General features: G+C 55.0%; 1 protein-coding gene across 17 annotated transcripts in view; it reads right to left on the bottom strand.

The window, feature by feature from the left end:
• myo18ab (myosin XVIIIA b) overlaps positions 1-17,500 on the bottom strand; it is a 99,713-nt gene that overhangs the window by 43,950 nt on the left and 38,263 nt on the right. For all 17 annotated transcript variants that reach the window (XM_076977446.1, XM_076977442.1, XM_076977443.1 and 14 more), the window contains 13 exons: positions 17,390-17,500; positions 14,050-14,226; positions 13,860-13,950; positions 13,557-13,749; positions 12,872-12,958; positions 11,536-11,677; positions 11,126-11,285; positions 10,256-10,442; positions 9,926-10,157; positions 9,269-9,378; positions 8,443-8,508; positions 4,214-4,342; positions 1,058-1,201 (listed from right to left, as the gene is read on the bottom strand). The exon at positions 17,390-17,500 is cut by the window's right edge and continues 34 nt beyond it. In XM_076977446.1, the coding sequence (XP_076833561.1) occupies positions 1,058-1,201; positions 4,214-4,342; positions 8,443-8,508; positions 9,269-9,378; positions 9,926-10,157; positions 10,256-10,442; positions 11,126-11,285; positions 11,536-11,677; positions 12,872-12,958; positions 13,557-13,749; positions 13,860-13,950; positions 14,050-14,226; positions 17,390-17,500 (1,829 nt within the window). The remainder of the gene's footprint in view (positions 1-1,057; positions 1,202-4,213; positions 4,343-8,442; positions 8,509-9,268; positions 9,379-9,925; positions 10,158-10,255; positions 10,443-11,125; positions 11,286-11,535; positions 11,678-12,871; positions 12,959-13,556; positions 13,750-13,859; positions 13,951-14,049; positions 14,227-17,389) is intronic.

A 17,500-nucleotide genomic window follows, 5' to 3' on the forward strand; every position in this document is an offset into this window, starting at 1 on the left:
CTGGACACGACATACAGACTTACGCTCCACCACTGACTAACACCAGAACCTGGACACGACACACAGACTTACGCTCCACCACTGACTAAAACCAGAACCTGGACACGACATACAGACTTACGCTCCACCACTGACTAACACCAGAACCTGGACACGACATACAGACTTACGCTCCACCACTGACTAACACCAGAACCTGGACACGACACACAGACTTACGCTCCACCACTGACTAAAACCAGAACCTGGACACGACATACAGACTTACGCTCCACCACTGACTAACACCAGAACCTGGACACGACATACAGACTTACGCTCCACCACTGACTAACACCAGAACCTGGACACGACACACAGACTTACGCTCCACCACTGACTAAAACCAGAACCTGGACACGACATACAGACTTACGCTCCACCACTGACTAACACCAGAACCTGGACACGACATACAGACTTACGCTCCGCCACTGACTAACACCAGAACCTGGACACGACATACAGACTTACGCTCCACCACTGACTAACACCAGAACCTGGACACGACATACAGACTTACCCTCCACCACTGACTAACACCAGAACCTGGACATGACATACAGACTTACGCTCCACCACTGACTAACACCAGAACCTGGACACGGCATACAGACTTACGCTCCACCACTGACTAACACCAGAACCTGGACATGACATACAGACTTACGCTCCACCACTGACTAACACCAGAACCTGGACATGACATACAGACTTACGCTCCACCACTGACTAACACCAGAACCTGGACACGACATACAGACTTACGCTCCACCACTGACTAACACCAGAACCTGGACATGACATACAGACTTACGCCGTCTGGAGTGGCTACGCAGATACACAACATCAAAGATCAAGAGAGAAAGAGACGAAGGGGGAGAAAGAGAGAACAGGAGAAGCACAAGACATGAGGTGGGGGAGAGAGGGAGAGAGGGAGAAAAAGAAAGGAAGAGATGGAGAGAACTAGTATGAAACACTGAGGGGGAGAGAGAGAGAGAGAGCTGGTCTGACGTACGTCTTTGCCACGTATCTGCTCCTCGGTGAGCTGAACTTCGATGAGGGGCCTCACGGTGGTGAAGAGCTTCCACCACGGCCAGCCCTTCACGCCCCGGTTCTTCTTAATGTTCTTCTGGATGCAGCGGATGGCCAGGTCCTGGATCTGCAACACAGCGGCGTGTCATGAGACGTTAGGAAAGTGGACGACCCTCCGCCCAAGCAGCGAGGAGACAGGGACCTGGGGTGTGAGACAGGGACCGGAGCTGCCTAAACCCATCACTGGAACGCAGGGACCTGGCTGGACACCCCCCCCCCCCAACACCAAACATGAGCCAGACCTGCCGCCCTGCAGGGAAGAGCCACTGAAATCCTCCCATTGAGCATCAGAACACAGGCGGCCACACTGGCCCAGGCGTGGGGCCTTGGGCCCGCTCCGTGTCCAAACGCCTCATTAGTGCCAGTGTCCAGGGGCTCGCGGATATGTGGCCTTGCACACAGTAAACTCCTGGGTGATTGCAGAGTCCACTACAGCCATCATGGAGACGGAGGTCTCGAGTTCCTTTGGGTAATTAAATCCCATGTCAATAAGTCCTGGCAGATATTTCAAAGACTAACAAGATTTCTAACCACCACGTCCGTCTGAGGTCTAATAGGCCCTTGCCAGCGTATGGGACGAAGCTCTCTCGCTAGGCTCCGCCTCCAACGCCTACCCAGACACGCAGAAGGGGAGCGTTGGAAAATATCTACTTCTACAGGCCACCCACGGCAGCTCTCACACGAGGGCTCTAAAGGGGAGGAGACAAGCACATCCACCCGCAGTCACACCTCCACCCGCAGTCACACCTCCACGCAGCAGGTGGCGCACTCCTGAACATGCGCCTGCCGCATTCAGCTGGCGGTTTAATTAGTCCGGAGATCATCCGCTTGGCGGGATTCCCAACGAGCTGCATCTGTTCTCTCCACCACCACCACCACCACCACCACCAGCGAACGTAACCCATCCCCTCCCGGCGTTTGGAGTTCAGAGCACCGGGACACACGCCAGAGTCAGACGAGGACACTGAGCCACTGGCGTTTTGACGAGTGTCCCGACGAAGGCTCAACAGAACAGCAGGGCGCTGGCACTCTCCCAGGGCCAGACAGGTGGAGTACGAGCAGTAACCCCACCCACGAGTGCTCCATCAGGTAAACAGTGACAGCAGGGACTCTGTAAGCACTGTGAAGGTCAAACAAACGAGATAACCCAGCTGGAGGTTGTCCCAGCCTGGGCGGAGGGCGGGGTGGAGGGCGGGGCGGAGAGGCGGGGTGTGCCGAGGGGCGTGGCAGGGCAGTTAATGGCAACAACGCTAAGACTTCCCTTCCCTGGCCTTTCACACTGAGCTGCACAGCTGTCGGACCAACTGCAGTGGAACTGCGATGGATTCCTGGCGAATAATGGATGTTGTCTCTGTGCCAGAGTCAGACCCCACAGAGACAAGCAAAACAGGAGAGGACAGACGGAGGGAGTGTGTGTGTGTGTGTGTGTGTGTGTGTGTGTGTGTGTGTGTGTGTGAGAGAGAGAGAGAATGACGAGACGAGAGAACGAGTGTGTGTGTGATCACAGGGTGAATGTTACATCCTGAAACAAGGAAACTAGTTTATTAAGAGAGTTAACAGGGTAACAAGACTAACTGATGGAATAAGGGCTGGCAGTCGGGGGGGGGGGGGGGGGGCATAGACGGGTGTACGGGGACAGATGGGTGTACGGGGACAGACGGGTGTACGGGGACAGATGGGTGTACGGGGACAGATGGGTGTACGGGGACAGACGGGTGTACGGGGACAGACAGGTGTACGGGGACAGATGGGTGTACGGGGACAGACGGGTGTACGGGGACAGATGGGTGTACGGGGACAGATGGGTGTACGGGGACAGACGGGTGTACGGGGACAGACGGGTGTACGGGGACAGACGGGTGTACGGGGACAGACAGGTGTACGGGGACAGACGGGTGTACGGGGACAGATGGGTGTACGGGGACAGATGGGTGTACGGGGACAGACGGGTGTACGGGGACAGATGGGTGTACGGGGACAGACAGGTGTACGGGGACAGACGGGTGTACGGGGACAGACGGGTGTACGGGGACAGATGGGTGTACGGGGACAGACGGGTGTACGGGGACAGACAGGTGTACGGGGACAGATGGGTGTACGGGGACAGATGGGTGTACGGGGACAGACGGGTGTACGGGGACAGACGGGTGTACGGGGACAGATGGGTGTACGGGGACAGACAGGTGTATGGGGACAGATGGGTGTACGGGGACAGATGGGTGTACGGGGACAGACAGGTGTATGGGGACAGATGGGTGTACGGGGACAGATGGGTGTACGGGGACAGACAGGTGTATGGGGACAGATGGGTGTACGGGGACAGATGGGTGTACGGGGACAGACAGGTGTATGGGGACAGATGGGTGTACGGGGACAGACGGGTGTACGGGGACAGACGGGTGTACGGGGACAGACAGGTGTATGGGGACAGACGGGTGTACGGGGACAGATGGGTGTACGGGGACAGACAGGTGTACGGGGACAGATGGGTGTACGGGGACAGACAGGTGTACGGGGACAGATGGGTGTACGGGGACAGACGGGTGTACGGGGACAGACGGGTGTACGGGGACAGATGGGTGTACGGGGACAGACAGGTGTACGGGGACAGATGGGTGTACGGGGACAGACGGGTGTACGGGGACAGACAGGTGTACGGGGACAGATGGGTGTATGGGGACAGATGGGTGTACGGGGACAGACAGGTGTACGGGGACAGACAGGTCGACTGTTATCTGCCAGTTAAGGAGCTGATGGGGTGAAGGCAGTGGGATTTGTCATGGGCTGCTTAGACGAAGATCTGATGTACTTGTGGAAGATGCCCAGCGGATGGAGGAGGGGGTCACTGTGAAACATCTCGCTTGGAGAGCATGAAACATGAAATTCCACCTGTACAGTAACCATCACCATCAGACGTGGAGGGCGTGTGCAGTTCACAACGCAACGTAATGGATCACAGCGATTGTAGAGTATTACGTTTTAAATATAATTTATTAGGTATGAAAAATGAATTTGATGTCTAGAAAAGCTGGAGGTGATATGGAAGCAGGCGTGAGGCGTGAAGAATGGCGGCACTAACCTTCCTCTTCTTGAAGGCCTGGCGGGCGACGTAGCCCCTGCAGGCTGCTTGGAACAGTGTGATGTGGCGACGGGTCTGCAGGTCTCTCCTCTCCTCCAGCTTGGCCAGCACACCTGCCCGGAACAACACCTGCACACAGGACGGACGGGTGAGGCCACGCCTCCTTCACGCCCCCTCCACGCCCTCTACACCCCCCCCCCCCCCCCCCCCCAATAACCCACTACGCATCCTGCACCCTAAACAGTGTACATCCCATAGACTCAGAAGACACCCTACAAGATCTTGACATGTCCTGTGCTGCTTATTTACGTGTCCTACACCCTAGAACTCCACAAAATGACAAGTTTAAGGGCGGAAGATACACAAGGGGCCAGTGAATTGGTTCTTTCCCACAGTTGGAGTTTTACTTTGTGCTTGCTTTCTTCCACGCAGCCCTGTAACACACACACACACACACACACACACAGTGCAGGCCAGGCTTGTGGAGAGCCAGCCCGTTGCACATCAAGGACCCCCCGTTCACGTCGGGACTTTTCCTCAGAGACGGGTGGTGTTGGACGTAGGCGGATCGGCGTGGGCGTGGAGCAGCCTTCCTTAGCCAACTCCCCTCTAATCAGGGCCAAGCACAGCCAGCCAGCCCCCTGGCCATCTTTTCCCACCATTCTCTTCCATCAAACTCTCCACACCCTAACCACATTAGCATACTATCAGCATACTAACCACATTAGCATACTATCAGCATACTAACCACATTAGCATACAATCAGCATACTAACCTCATTAGCATACTATCAGAACTAATTGGCACAGTAAGACCATAAGAGTCTTGTTTGCAGGGCTAGTGTGGTGGGAGATTGGGGGGGAGGGGTATTGGAGAAGTCCAGAGAGCCCGCAGATTTAATAACGCCAGATCGGCGCTGACGGCAACGGGCGCCTGGCGACCGCAAGCTTTTACCCCACGCCGGCTACTCAGCGGTGTGTCGGCGATCAGATCAAAGGTGAGGAGCCGTCCTTCTGAGCGCACGCCGCCCTGATATCTCCTCCTGCAGGAGCGCGCAGGATGCCATATCGATTGGGGCTGGCTGTGGCTGTGACTCCTCCTCCACCAACCGCCCGCACCACCCGTACCCCCACCCACCATCCCGCCTCCACCCACACCACAGGGGAGCATAAATCACAATGCATTTACCAGGCACACTCTCAACTATGGCTCCCCGCGCAACACGGTGGAGTGTGAGCTGGAGGAGTTGTCTAGGGGCCTGGGAATATGAACACTAACACACACACACACACACACACACACACACACCTACACACACGCTCTCCCCCGTCTGGAGGCAGATGTAACATCATAAGGTAGATGTTCCTCAGCTCAGGAGGAGAGCAGAGGCAAACTGAGCTTCTCCTCCAAGTGAAGACATTCAGCAGACGGCAGCCTAACAAAGACGTCACCCCCATTCCTCCGTCAGTCCAGACCTGCACCGGGCTGTTTACACACAAACAGCCACCCTCGGGTTCAGCCGGGCATCGCGCTCTCACAAACACGCGCTCCGAAACGGATACTTGTGTGATTTTCCACTACAGCGAGATGAAGGCAGCGGTGATCACGCCTCTCAGCCGGATCGCGGCGAAGTGTGGAAAAGTGAACTGACACGGCCATGAGACACGCTTCCCTCCATGTTGAACAGCAGATCAAACAGTCTCATTTACTCCCATAATATCAAACGCACACCTAAATATTGAGAATCTGATTAATTGCAACGTGTTGCATCACACTCGAGACAAAAGCAGTTTTTTTACTCAATATAAAGCCATTTCTTGTTTTTTTTTTCCATTAAGATTCTAACTGCACAAAGCACACTGCTTTGCCAAAGAGAATGTGAGAGACCATTATAGCGAATCCCGTCCTTCTGATACGTTTTTTAGAGGGCACCGTCTAGTTATGGACTGCTGACGGCCATGTTAGGGAATGCTGATGAAACCAGCGTGCAACACAGGTTTGCGGCTGACGTGCGGGTCAGTGATTGGCAGGCGACCGTGTGGACCGGGAGCGAGAAGCTCAACGCCGTCGTGTTCGGACAGCTGAAGGTCAACGCCGTCAACCGAGCAGAAAGGCTTTACTGCGCTGGCAGGAGAGACGTCGATTCCCATGACCCCCGACCCCCGGAAGTCCGGCGGAGGGGGACGAAGAGGGCGACTCGTCCCCTGCTCTGAAGCGGCAGGAACCGAGCCCAACGGGAGAGGCCGAAATGACGGGGGGAGTGGCCAAGCAACAGGTCAAGGGTCACGTGATCAAAGCCTAGACCAACCCGCCTCTGGCGCCGGTCAGCTCCACCCCAATCTCCATCTCCTCTACGGAGGAGGCTGCAGTATTTTCCCATCCGCTGATGGGGGTCTATTGACCTTTTCACCGATAATTAATCCACACAACACACCAGGCCCGAGTGGATAATGGGTCTGGGTGATAAATCTAGACATCGATTACAGTCTCCGGGATTAAAGCGATGAACAATATGATCGAGCTGCGAATGGAGACCTTTTCATGGAGCTGCCATGAAGACAAAGGGATCAGATGCATCTCACTGGAAGAGCTGAGCAGAACCAGCAGCCAGTGGATCTTAATTCAGGAGAACACTAAAGGATAGAACTGGTCCTGATCCGTGCAGAACAGTCTGATTTTCGACAACACCCTCTTAACGTCTCGGCGAGCCGTGACTGAGCCATTACTGTGGGCTTGTGTCGGGATTTTATTTTTATTTTACATAACACTGATAACACCTAAACAAGTCAAATGTGGTTGTTTGTTTGGGACCCAAAATATTGCCGAACTGACACCCTTTTTCTGGACAAGCTTCTCCACGCATGTGTTCACAGCAGGGCGGGCCACATGGCCCAGATTTCCTGTGCTTCGCTGGCGTGGACCCCAGCTTCCTCTGGCAGATGGAAAATCCATGTTCAAGCAGTGTTTTAAAAATGTATATTTGTAGTTAATTGTTATTGTAGTTATTGTGTTGGTGTGGCTTAAAATTAAATGCAGCCTTAACTATTGTATAAATGTTTAGCCTACCACAGATCAGAACGCTTCTACAAAGAGAACGGTTAAAAAGGATGGGGAAGTAATCAAAAAATAATGTTGCTTAATATTGCCAGTAAATAAAATGATCGCAATATTCTATAATATCAATTATCGGCCCAGTCCCCCCCCCCCCCGACTAAGTCAGCCTAACTTATTCCAGCGTCTGTGTCTTTGAGCTTCAGCACTGCCTCCTTAGCACGTTATTTCCGTTACCTGAGCCTTTATTCTGACCCGAGATCAGTTATGGCACAGGAGTGAAGTGTGTGAGAGCCCCTCCTGCCTCCAGCACACAGGCCCCAGGACTCCCTGATCCTCCCAGCACATAATGAGCTAGTTATGGGGCTGCTGTTTCTCTGGCTCCCCGTCCTGGCCACTGGGCAAACGACTGCCGTTCGCTGCTGGTTACGGGCACTCGCCAAAGACAGGCAGTTCCCCAGCGGGCAGGCGTCGCCCGCCAAAGCCCCGCCTTCCCGCCAAAGCTCCGCCTTCCCAGAAAGCAGTTGGAGGCAGTGGTTTCGGCCTGAAGTGCGGGTGGAGAGCTGTGTGGTAGGAACGCCCGGAGGCTCGAGGAAGCCTCACGTGCGTGACGTGAAAAGTCAATGCTGCAACGTCATCGCCAGCTCATCCAGAAACAGGAACACACACCGCCCCTCCTTCCTGTTTTGAGCGACCTTTCACCCCCCCCCCCCCCCCCCCCCCCCCCGCCCACACACCCTCCTCCGGGAATGGAAATCAGCCTGTCTGAACGGCGCAAGGGGGCCGTGCGAACAAACGAAAGAACGCCTCGGTAATCTAAATGGAAATTATACCATCTGCTCAGAGCGGATTCCTTATGACAGCGGGCTCAATCTATAGGCTGTGTTCACCGCTGCAGTCGCTGATCCGTAATGCGGGGCTGGGAAGGCGGGATTCACGCTACCTGAAGATTAATGTCACTACTGCAAACACACACTTGAAAGGAGGGATCGGAACCAACACGGTTGTGTGATACGGCCGAGGATTTAATAAGTGGAGTTATTTTTTTAACTGGAAATAAAACAATGTAGAAGAATTTTAATGTGTGGGTACATGTGAGGGTGTGTGTACCTGTACACAGGTGCACGTGTGTGTGTGTGTGTGTGTGTGTGTGTGTGTGTGTGTGTGATCTACTCACTCTGCTCAGACCCATGTGATAGCTGCTTTTCTCCAGCTCCAGAGACTCCAGTAGCTCCTCCACAGCCTGAAGCACACACACACACCACACACACACACACACACACACAAAATACACCCACACCACACAGTGAAATGAGCACGGAAAGTCAATATAGCATTCACCTCAGAGCACACGTATACACACACACACGCACACGGAGCACAGAAAGTCAATATGCCATCTGCCTCAGAGCACAGAGAGCACACACACACACACACACACACACACACACAAATGTCGGAGTACAGCGAGGCTCCATGACAACAGTATGTTGATGGGGGCCCTTCCTCTCTGTGTTAATGTCCCCTGAGTACATCCAGAAATAACCGTATGAGTGTCCTGACTCTTCACTGAGGTCACCTGCGAACGCTCCCTCCATGGAAGGGCGTGTTGTGAACAAGACCTGCTGCCTCCTGACTCGGTGGCCACAGGGGGGCGGTGTAGAGCTGCTGAGAGGCCACCGGTGAACAGGTGTCATAGAGAGCTGAAGGGGAACTTGACTTAAAGGCCATTCACCCAGAGGCCAGGTGAAGAGCCACAAAACCACCACATCTCATCTTATTCGGAGCCCTTGAAGATTTCTCTCCTTCCAGACGCTTCCCATCATCCAATCACAGTTCACCCTTCACATCGTAACACAGGTCTGCGTTTCCTGTCTGGAGGTGTAGGATCCATCGCTCAGTGATGACAGTTCCACGCCCCCAGCCGCAAGGACACAAAACACACACACACGCACACACACACACACACACACACACACACACACACACACACAGTGACTCACCCTCTTCTCGTCCGTCACGACGTAATGGCGTCCGAGCTTCTTGCTCAAGTGGGGTGCCAGCACGTCAAAGCGACGGCGGAACTCGGAGAACACCATGTGATCAGGGTAACCTTGGAGACACACACACACACACACACACACACACACACACACACACACACACACACACACACACACACACACACACACACACACGCGTGCGTTACAGGCGAGCTTCACAAGCCCAGCGGGCACACGGGGAGAGACAGAGAGCTGCTGCCAGCTAAAGTCAAGGACGAGGACTGCAGGACCCAGTCATGTTTGAGGGGCCAAACTCGCCCGTCTCCAGAGCCCAGTTCTGATGCCAGGATCTGGGCTTGGACCACAACCGCCTCTCCAATGCTGCATTAGGCTGATTTCACTCCATGGTTTTACAATGGAGGAAGTAATAACGTGAAATTAAATTCAGGGATGCAAGGACAGTTTCCGTCCTGAACACAAGGGCAGTTTGACCGGCGCACATGATCTACGACGGTCTGCGGCAAACAAAATAAATACATCAAATCTCTTCAAGGTTACCCCAGCCTTCGGAGAAACGGAGTCACGCGCACATAACTTGGCAGAGCACGGCACGCAGGCCCCTCCCACGCGAGGACGAGGCCCCTCCCCCGGTCCTACCTTGGCGGTAGATGCGCAGGGCGTCGAGCAGCTTGGACCCGCGGATCTGGGCCCGGAGCAGCACCACGTCCAGCTGCATGAGGCCAGCATCGCAGCTCTCCCCGTGGGCGTCGCCCTCGCGGGGCGAGGCCCCTCCCAACGCTCGCGGCTCCGCCCCCGCGGCCTCTGTTTTGGGGAGCAGGCAATGCACAAAGTGCACCCGCGAGCGCTTCACCGTGTCGATCAACGCGTCCTGCAAACAAACAAACAAACAAACAAACAAACGTTGTGTGGGATGTTCGCTCACGCCACATTCGAGAAGGTGACGAAGAGACGAACGCAGAAACCGACCACTTGCAGCTTGATCTGGATGCACAGGGACCTCTTCTTGACGGCGGCCACGCCCGTGGTGAAGGTCTTGCGCATGCTGGTGGCCCGTCGCAGGGCCAGCTGAGATCCGCCCTCCAGCCCGGCGATGGAGCCCGACAGCACCGTGGCCCCGCCCGCCCGGCCCGCGAACAGTCCGCTGATGTTCTTCCTGGGAGGCGGGCCAGAAAAGGCCCGTGACCAGCCGAGACACAGCCGAACGTCTACGCGTCCGTCTGGCGTGCGAACCCCCCCGTCGTGTTACCACACACACACTCTCCCCTCCCGCTTCATTACAAACATCTTGTCCGCGCCGTTATAGTTTATAGCCCATCTGTTGCTACGCACAGTTCACGGTAGCCATCTTGTAACAATATCAGTGGTCGGTGTCTGTCCACATGATCATTGGCAGGAAGTATTTGGGTGGCAGACCAATCAGGAGTGACCCCTACGAAGGTCAGTGACACGGTTGTGCCCGACATATTTGTACAGCTTGGACCAGCTAAAAACCCGTAATGATTTAAGTGCAGCGTTCGTGCTGTGAGGTCTGCCAATAAAACACAGCTCAGTCTTTAATGGTCCAATGTTCAAAAGGGGGCCGGTGATGACCAGTAGAGGGTGGGCAGAGCAACAGATGTGCTACCTACAGGTGTGCAAAGTGTCCCCCAGCACTTAACAGCAGCTGAAGGACAGGTGCACTTAATCAGGGGGCCAGAGGGCCCAGGTGCAGGACTTCATACGCTGGACCACAAGAGGTGACGGCATTTACCATCCTGTCATTTTAGAAAAAACTGGTGTGGTACAAATTCTGAGAGACTTCTTGTTTGACTTCTGAACCTGGGGGGCGTGTCTTACTTCTGTGAGTCCTGCAACAGAGTGGCTGCGTTCTGGGAGGCGGGGTTCTGCTTGGCATAGCTGAGCCAACCGTGCGCGTCGTACTCCACCCACTCTGTGCCGTGACTGTGACCCAGCAGGAAGTGATGCGACTTCTCACTCTTCAGCAGCAGACTGGAGCCTGGGGGAGAGGAGGGTCACGTGAGAGAGTGTGTGTGTGTGTGTGTGTGTGTGTGTTGATGTGTATGTGTGTTTGAGTGTGTGTGTGTGTGTGTGTTTGGGTGTGTGTATGTGTGTGTGTATATTTGTGTTTGTGTGGGTGTGTGTGTGCGTGTGTAAGTGTGTGTGTGTGTGTGCGTGTCTAAGTGTGTGTGTGTGTGTATGTGTGTGTGTGTGTGTGTGTGTGTGTGCGTGCGTGCGGAGGCCCTGACCTTTGGCCTCTCCTTCGGCGGGGCCGTAGTATGTGAACAGGCGCTCCAGAAGCGTGTCCTCACACCCCCGGGGCTGAAGCGCTTCCTCCTCCATCAGCCAGAGCAAACCTCTCGCCTCATCTGTCCTCGCCAGAGTCCTCACCTGACACACACACACACACGCACACGCACACGCACAGGAATGCAAACAAAACACACACACAAGAAATGTAGCCAAAACACACGTGTACACACACACACTCACACACACACACACACACACACACACACACCAAACAGAAATGTCAGAACAGCAACACGCCACACTGCAGTCCGACAGACAAACAGTTTGCCTTGGAGTTCTCATTAAAGAGCGCTAATAAAGAGCAGCAACAGGACGGGCGTGGGACAGTTGCGGGACAGATGCGGGACAGATGCAGGACAGATGCGGGACAGATGCGGGACGGTTGCGGGGCAAATGTGGGGCAGGCGCGGGACGGTTGCGGGACGGTTGCGGGACAGATGCAGGACGGTTGCGGGGCAAATGTGGGGCAGACGCGGGACGGTTGCGGGACAGATGCGGGACAGATGCGGGGCGTGTGCACCTCAGATCAACACACAGCCCATCCACTTAAGCAATAACAGGCAGTCACTCTCTCTTTCACCACCGTGCGACCCGATACTGCCTGACTGCACTGGTAGAACCGGTCAAGGACGGCAGACGACAGCGGCGGATAAAACGCTTCGCTTGAGTTGATTTCCTCTGACCACACTTGAAGGTGCCCTGTTCTTGTTTATAATGAGCACTTTTCACATGTCCTAGACGGGATGTGGGAAACTGAGCTAATTAGCTTCTCTGGGTCTAATACTGACGTTACAGCTCACCGCCAGGTTCTCAATACACTCCTAACCAAGTTACAGCACTCTGGTGTAGTTCTGTTTTTTGTAATTAAACTGTGTGCCCACTCCTACCTCTACACACCTAAACATGTTAACGTGTGTGTGTGTGGCTGCGCTCAGGAAAGACAGGGGAGACGAGCTCACACACCATCACGCACGGAGGGCCCTATTATATCAGCCGCTGAAGGGGGCCATAAAGTGCCAACACACTTATTACACACGGCGGCAGTCATCACCTTAAATGAGCTCGGCCTGCAGTAAAAGCTTGTGGAGTGGCTTTCACTAGACATTAATTCAATTGAGGGGAAAAAAAATCTCTCCAGCTCACAGTGTGACCAACCACAGAATTCTAAATGGCGGAAAACACCGTCTGCATGCGAAGCAGGAAGTGATGGCACGCAGGACGAGGGTCAGGGAACTGACCTGGGAAGTGAAAAGCAGGGGGGGAGGGGCTTACCAGCGCTTGGGTCGACGCCTGGTCTATAGCTGCTACAGACAACGATGCACTGGACTCTATGTCATCTAACGCAAGCTCTATGTTCTCCTAGACAGGGACAGAGGAGTAATTAGTCCACTATGATTACAACACCACCAGCTTCATTTCAAGTGGTTTAAATAAAAAAGAGGCAACGACAGCGATGCAAATCTGTTTTGTTTTCAGTGTCTTGGCCTGTGACCAAAAGACCTGGATGATGGCCACTTCTGAGAGCGGTAGGCTAACTCGTGGAACTTTCTGGAAACTGGTCTGGGTTTCTAGACTTTGGGTTTCACTTCAGATTAAACTAAAGACGGACAGTTCCCAGAACATACATTATTATTTTGTTTTAGACTAGATCAAATCATTATCAATTTAAATCAAGAATTAAACTTAGTCTGTATCTTAATCTAAGAAAAAAAGACTTTGGTCACAAGGCAAGCAAATAAAATCACAACAAATTCCAGGAATAAGCAGTACAAATCATTTGTGGCTAGGGACTATTTAATTCAACATTTTAAGACAAACGTCATTTGTTAACCTAAAAAACCTGAACCATTGTTCAGAAAACATGGTGATTGGATGGTTTCTAGCTAAAGCAAACGGGGGCGGGGCCTGCACTGGGTTTGGGCCCCCACAGCGCCTCCCCCTGCCCCCCCGCACGCACCTCCTTGTAGCGCTCCAGCTCCTGGGCGCAGGTGCGCTCGTGGAAGAGAGCCTGTAGACGCTCCTGCGTGTAGTTGTGGCACAGCTCCTCGAAGGAGGCAGTACGGGGCCGGCGGGCCAGCCGCGGGTTCTGGAAGCCCGGCGTGTCCACGATGAGCAGCGAACACAGCGAGTGCTGGCTGGACTTCAGGGCCCTGCAACGCGGCACATCTTAGCAGCGCTCCATTACGCTACACCATATCCGGGGGGAGCAGAAAGTGGGCGGGGGAAGGGGAGGGGCGTCGGAAGAAGAGGCGGGGCTGACCGGTTGATGAGGGAGATGAGGAGAGTGAAGAGCTCCGTGTACAGGCCTGCTGCCATGGCCTCCAGACACTCCAGCGCCGTGATCTTGGGTCCTGCGGTCAGCAACACCACCGTCAGCTCATGCTGCTCACTGCACCAACACATTAAGGATTAAGGATACCCCCCCCCCCCCCCCCACCCCACGGGCCCACCTGAGCTGTCTCCAGAGGCGCCGCTGTCGTCCGAGCCCTGCCGGAACGAGGTGGACCTCTGCAGGGTGCCTTTGGGCTGGTGTTTGAAGATGGAGGAGGCGAGCTCCTCCAGGGAGCAGCCCAGGAGGTAGGCGGCCTTCTGCGCCCACTCGTGGCGGGCGAACTGCTTCCGGCCGGCTGCCACAGAGACACAGGCGTGAGGAAGTCAGGATCCGCGGGCCACTCTACAACCACTGCCTCCTCACCTCCTCCTCACAGCGGGACAAATGTTCTGTGATCAGAGGGCCCGTTCAGTGGCGGAGGGGGAGGACGATGTTCCAAAAGAACATCACAGAGAATTAGACAAGAAACGTTTCAAAGGAATAATTATGTGGGCGACGTTGCTATCTGGAGCGGCTCCTCCAGAGTTCTCGGCTTGGCTGGGGTCTCGTTACGATTCACCGCTACGGTACTGGAGTTGGTCTAAGCCTCCTGTCCTAGTCAAGACATCGCACAAAACATGTCTGCTTCAGAAGAACGACTTTCCTAACACAATTCTTTTCAAAGGCAAACATTGGCAGGAGTCTGATAACACAGCCCTCGCTGTCCAGACAAGCTGCATGGGAAGTGGGGCAGAGACGGAGGGTTGGCCCTAGTGGTGCCCCCTGCAGGACACGGCGGGCTACTGCGCTCTTTATCACGGTTTGGAAGCGAAGAAGAAGAAAGCACTGCTGGAACGCAAACGCAACGACACACAAACACGGGGGGAGGAGGGGGTCATCAACGTGGCAGGGCTTTAAAAAGACAACAAAGTTACCCCCCCCACCCACCACACACACACACACACGGCAGCATCGAGGCAGCTGTGGAGGTACCTATGCAGTAGCAACAGCGAGAGCCCTGCTAAGAGGCCCAAGAAGAAAAGGCAGGAAACAATAAAAATGCAAATGAAATGGTCTGGCAGCAGAGATAAAGGTGTTACGCAATACCACACACACACACACACACACACACAATAATAGAGTAGAGAAAAGTTTGATTTGGGGGGTGTGGGTGTGTGAGTGTGTGTGTGTGTGTGTGTGTGTGTGTGTGTGTGTGTGTGTGTGTGTGTGTGTGTTTCTTTTACCTTCATCAGTCTCTGTATTGAGCAGCATGCAGCATGCAAGGAGAAAAAAGGGGTCAGAACGTGAGCAAAACAGGTTTATTAATCTGTGTTGAAAAGAAACAAACACACACACACACACACAGTTGCAGGTGGGAGAAAACAAATTGTTGTGTAACATCAGAAGGCAGCTTCATGGGCAGGTACTCAATATCACACCTAAACATAAGTCTCTCAGAACTTGCATTTGTGTCTGTGTGTGTGTGTGTGTGTGTGTTTGAATCTCCCATGCAGTAGCCCACGTCTCTATCAGGTTATCCTGTTGTTAAATACCCTATTGTTCTTTCTCCCTGGCAGTTTGTGGAACCGTACATGGAAGACTAACACTGCCCCCTGCAGGGCTCTTTTAGTAAGACATTTATGTTCCTAAAAAATCTTAGCATTCTTATCATGTAACTGCAGGGCCACTCAAGCAGTGATTGACAGGAGGTTGAGGCTGTAGGAGTGACCCTGACAAAAGGGGGGCGGGGCTAAGGAGGAGACAGCATCCTTCCAGGGGCGGCAACACGAGCCGACGTACGTGGCGGTGTATCAGGAGTGTGTGTAGCCCAAACACAGCGGCGTAAAACACAAGAGGAGGACAGCACAGCCAGCACTGCCCTGTGATGAAGGAGTTTATTACCACATCCATCCTGGGGAGGACGAGGAGTACAGGAGGTAGTAAATACGGCCTCCACCCGTGGGGCCATAACTCTGCAGCAGAGCTGGAGGAGGCCCAGGTTCACCGGGCTCTGACAGGGAGCGCTCTGTGTGTGCGGGCCTCTCTGTGTGTGTGGGGGCCCCCCTCTCTACGTGTGCGGGCCCCCTTCTCTGTGTGTGTGGGCCCCTCTCTCTGTGTGTGTGGGCCCCTCTCTCTGTGTGTGTGGGCCCCTCTCTCTGTGTGAGGGCCTCTCTCTCTGTGTGAGGGCCTCTCTCTCTGTGTGTGGGCCTCTCTGTGTGTGTGGGCCCCTCTGTGTGTGTGTGTGGGCCCCTCTCTCTGTGTGTGGGCCTCTCTCTGTGTGTGGGCCTCTCTCTGTGTGTGTGGGCCCCTCTCTCTCTGTGTGTGGGCCCCTCTCTCTGTGTGTGGGCCCCTCTCTCTGTGTGTGGGCCTCTCTCTCTGTGTGCGGGCCCCTCTCTCTGTGTGTGGGCCCCTCTCTCTGTGTGTGGGCCCCTCTCTGTGTGTGTGGGCCCTTCTCTCTGTGTGCGGGCCCTTCTCTACGTGTGCGGGCCCCTCTCTCTCTGTGTGGGCCCCTCTCTATGTGTGCGGGCCCTTCTCTCTGTGTGCGGGCCCTTCTCTACGTGTGCGGGCCCCTCTCTCTGTGTGTGGGCCCCTCTTTCTCTGTGTGGGCCCCTCTCTCTGTGTGTGGGCCCCTCTCTCTCTCTGTGTGGGCCCCTCTCTCTGTGTGGGCCCCTCTCTCTCTGTGTGGGCCCCTCTCTCTCTGTGTGTGGGCCCCTCTCTCTCTGTGTGGGCCCCTCTCTCTGTGTGTGGGCCCCTCTCTCTCTGTGTGGGCCCCTCTCTCTCTGTGTGGGCCCCTCTCTCTGTGTGGGCCCCTCTCTCTGTGTGGGCCCCTCTCTCTGTGTGTGGGCCCCTCTCTCTGTGTGTGGGCCCCTCTCTCTCTGTGCGGGCCCCTCTCTGTGTGTGTGGGCCCCTCTCTCTCTGTGTGGGCCCCTCTCTCTGTGTGGGCCCCTCTCTCTCTGTGTGGGCCCCTCTCTCTGTGTGTGGGCCCCTCTCTCTCTGTGTGGGCCCCTCTCTCTCTGTGTGGGCCCCTCTCTCTCTGTGTGGGCCCCTCTCTCTATGTGTGGGCCCCTCTCTCTGTGTGTGGGCCCCTCTCTCTCTGTGCGGGCCCCTCTCTCTGTGTGTGGGCCCCTCTCTCTCTGTGTGGGCCCCTCTCTCTCTGTGTGTGGGCCCCTCTCTCTCTCTGTGGGCCCCTCTCTCTGTGTGGGCCCCTCTCTCTCTGTGTGGGCCCCTTTCTCTGTGTGTGGGCCCCTCTCTCTCTGTGTGTGGGCCCCTCTCTCTCTGTGTGGGCCCCTCTCTCTGTGTGCGTGGAGAGAACCATGGAAGGAGTAAAGTGGCCCAAATCCGGTTTCATCAGCTGGTCAGAACCCTGCCTCTCGTTGAGGTGGGTTCTATGGTCCTGGGGTGGTCAGGCTCTCAGATACACACACACACACACACACACACACACACACACACACACACACACACTAGGTGGTGTGTACCTTTGGTGGCTCCTGCTGCTCCCAGGTGGTAAATGGCCCCCAGGACGAGCCACAGCGCCTTCTGCTCCTCAGCACTGATGCCCAGAACCTTCAGAGCCGCCTGCAGCTTAG

This window comes from Brachyhypopomus gauderio, chromosome 16, assembly GCF_052324685.1.
Source record: "Brachyhypopomus gauderio isolate BG-103 chromosome 16, BGAUD_0.2, whole genome shotgun sequence".
NCBI classification, from domain to species: domain Eukaryota; kingdom Metazoa; phylum Chordata; class Actinopteri; order Gymnotiformes; family Hypopomidae; genus Brachyhypopomus; species Brachyhypopomus gauderio.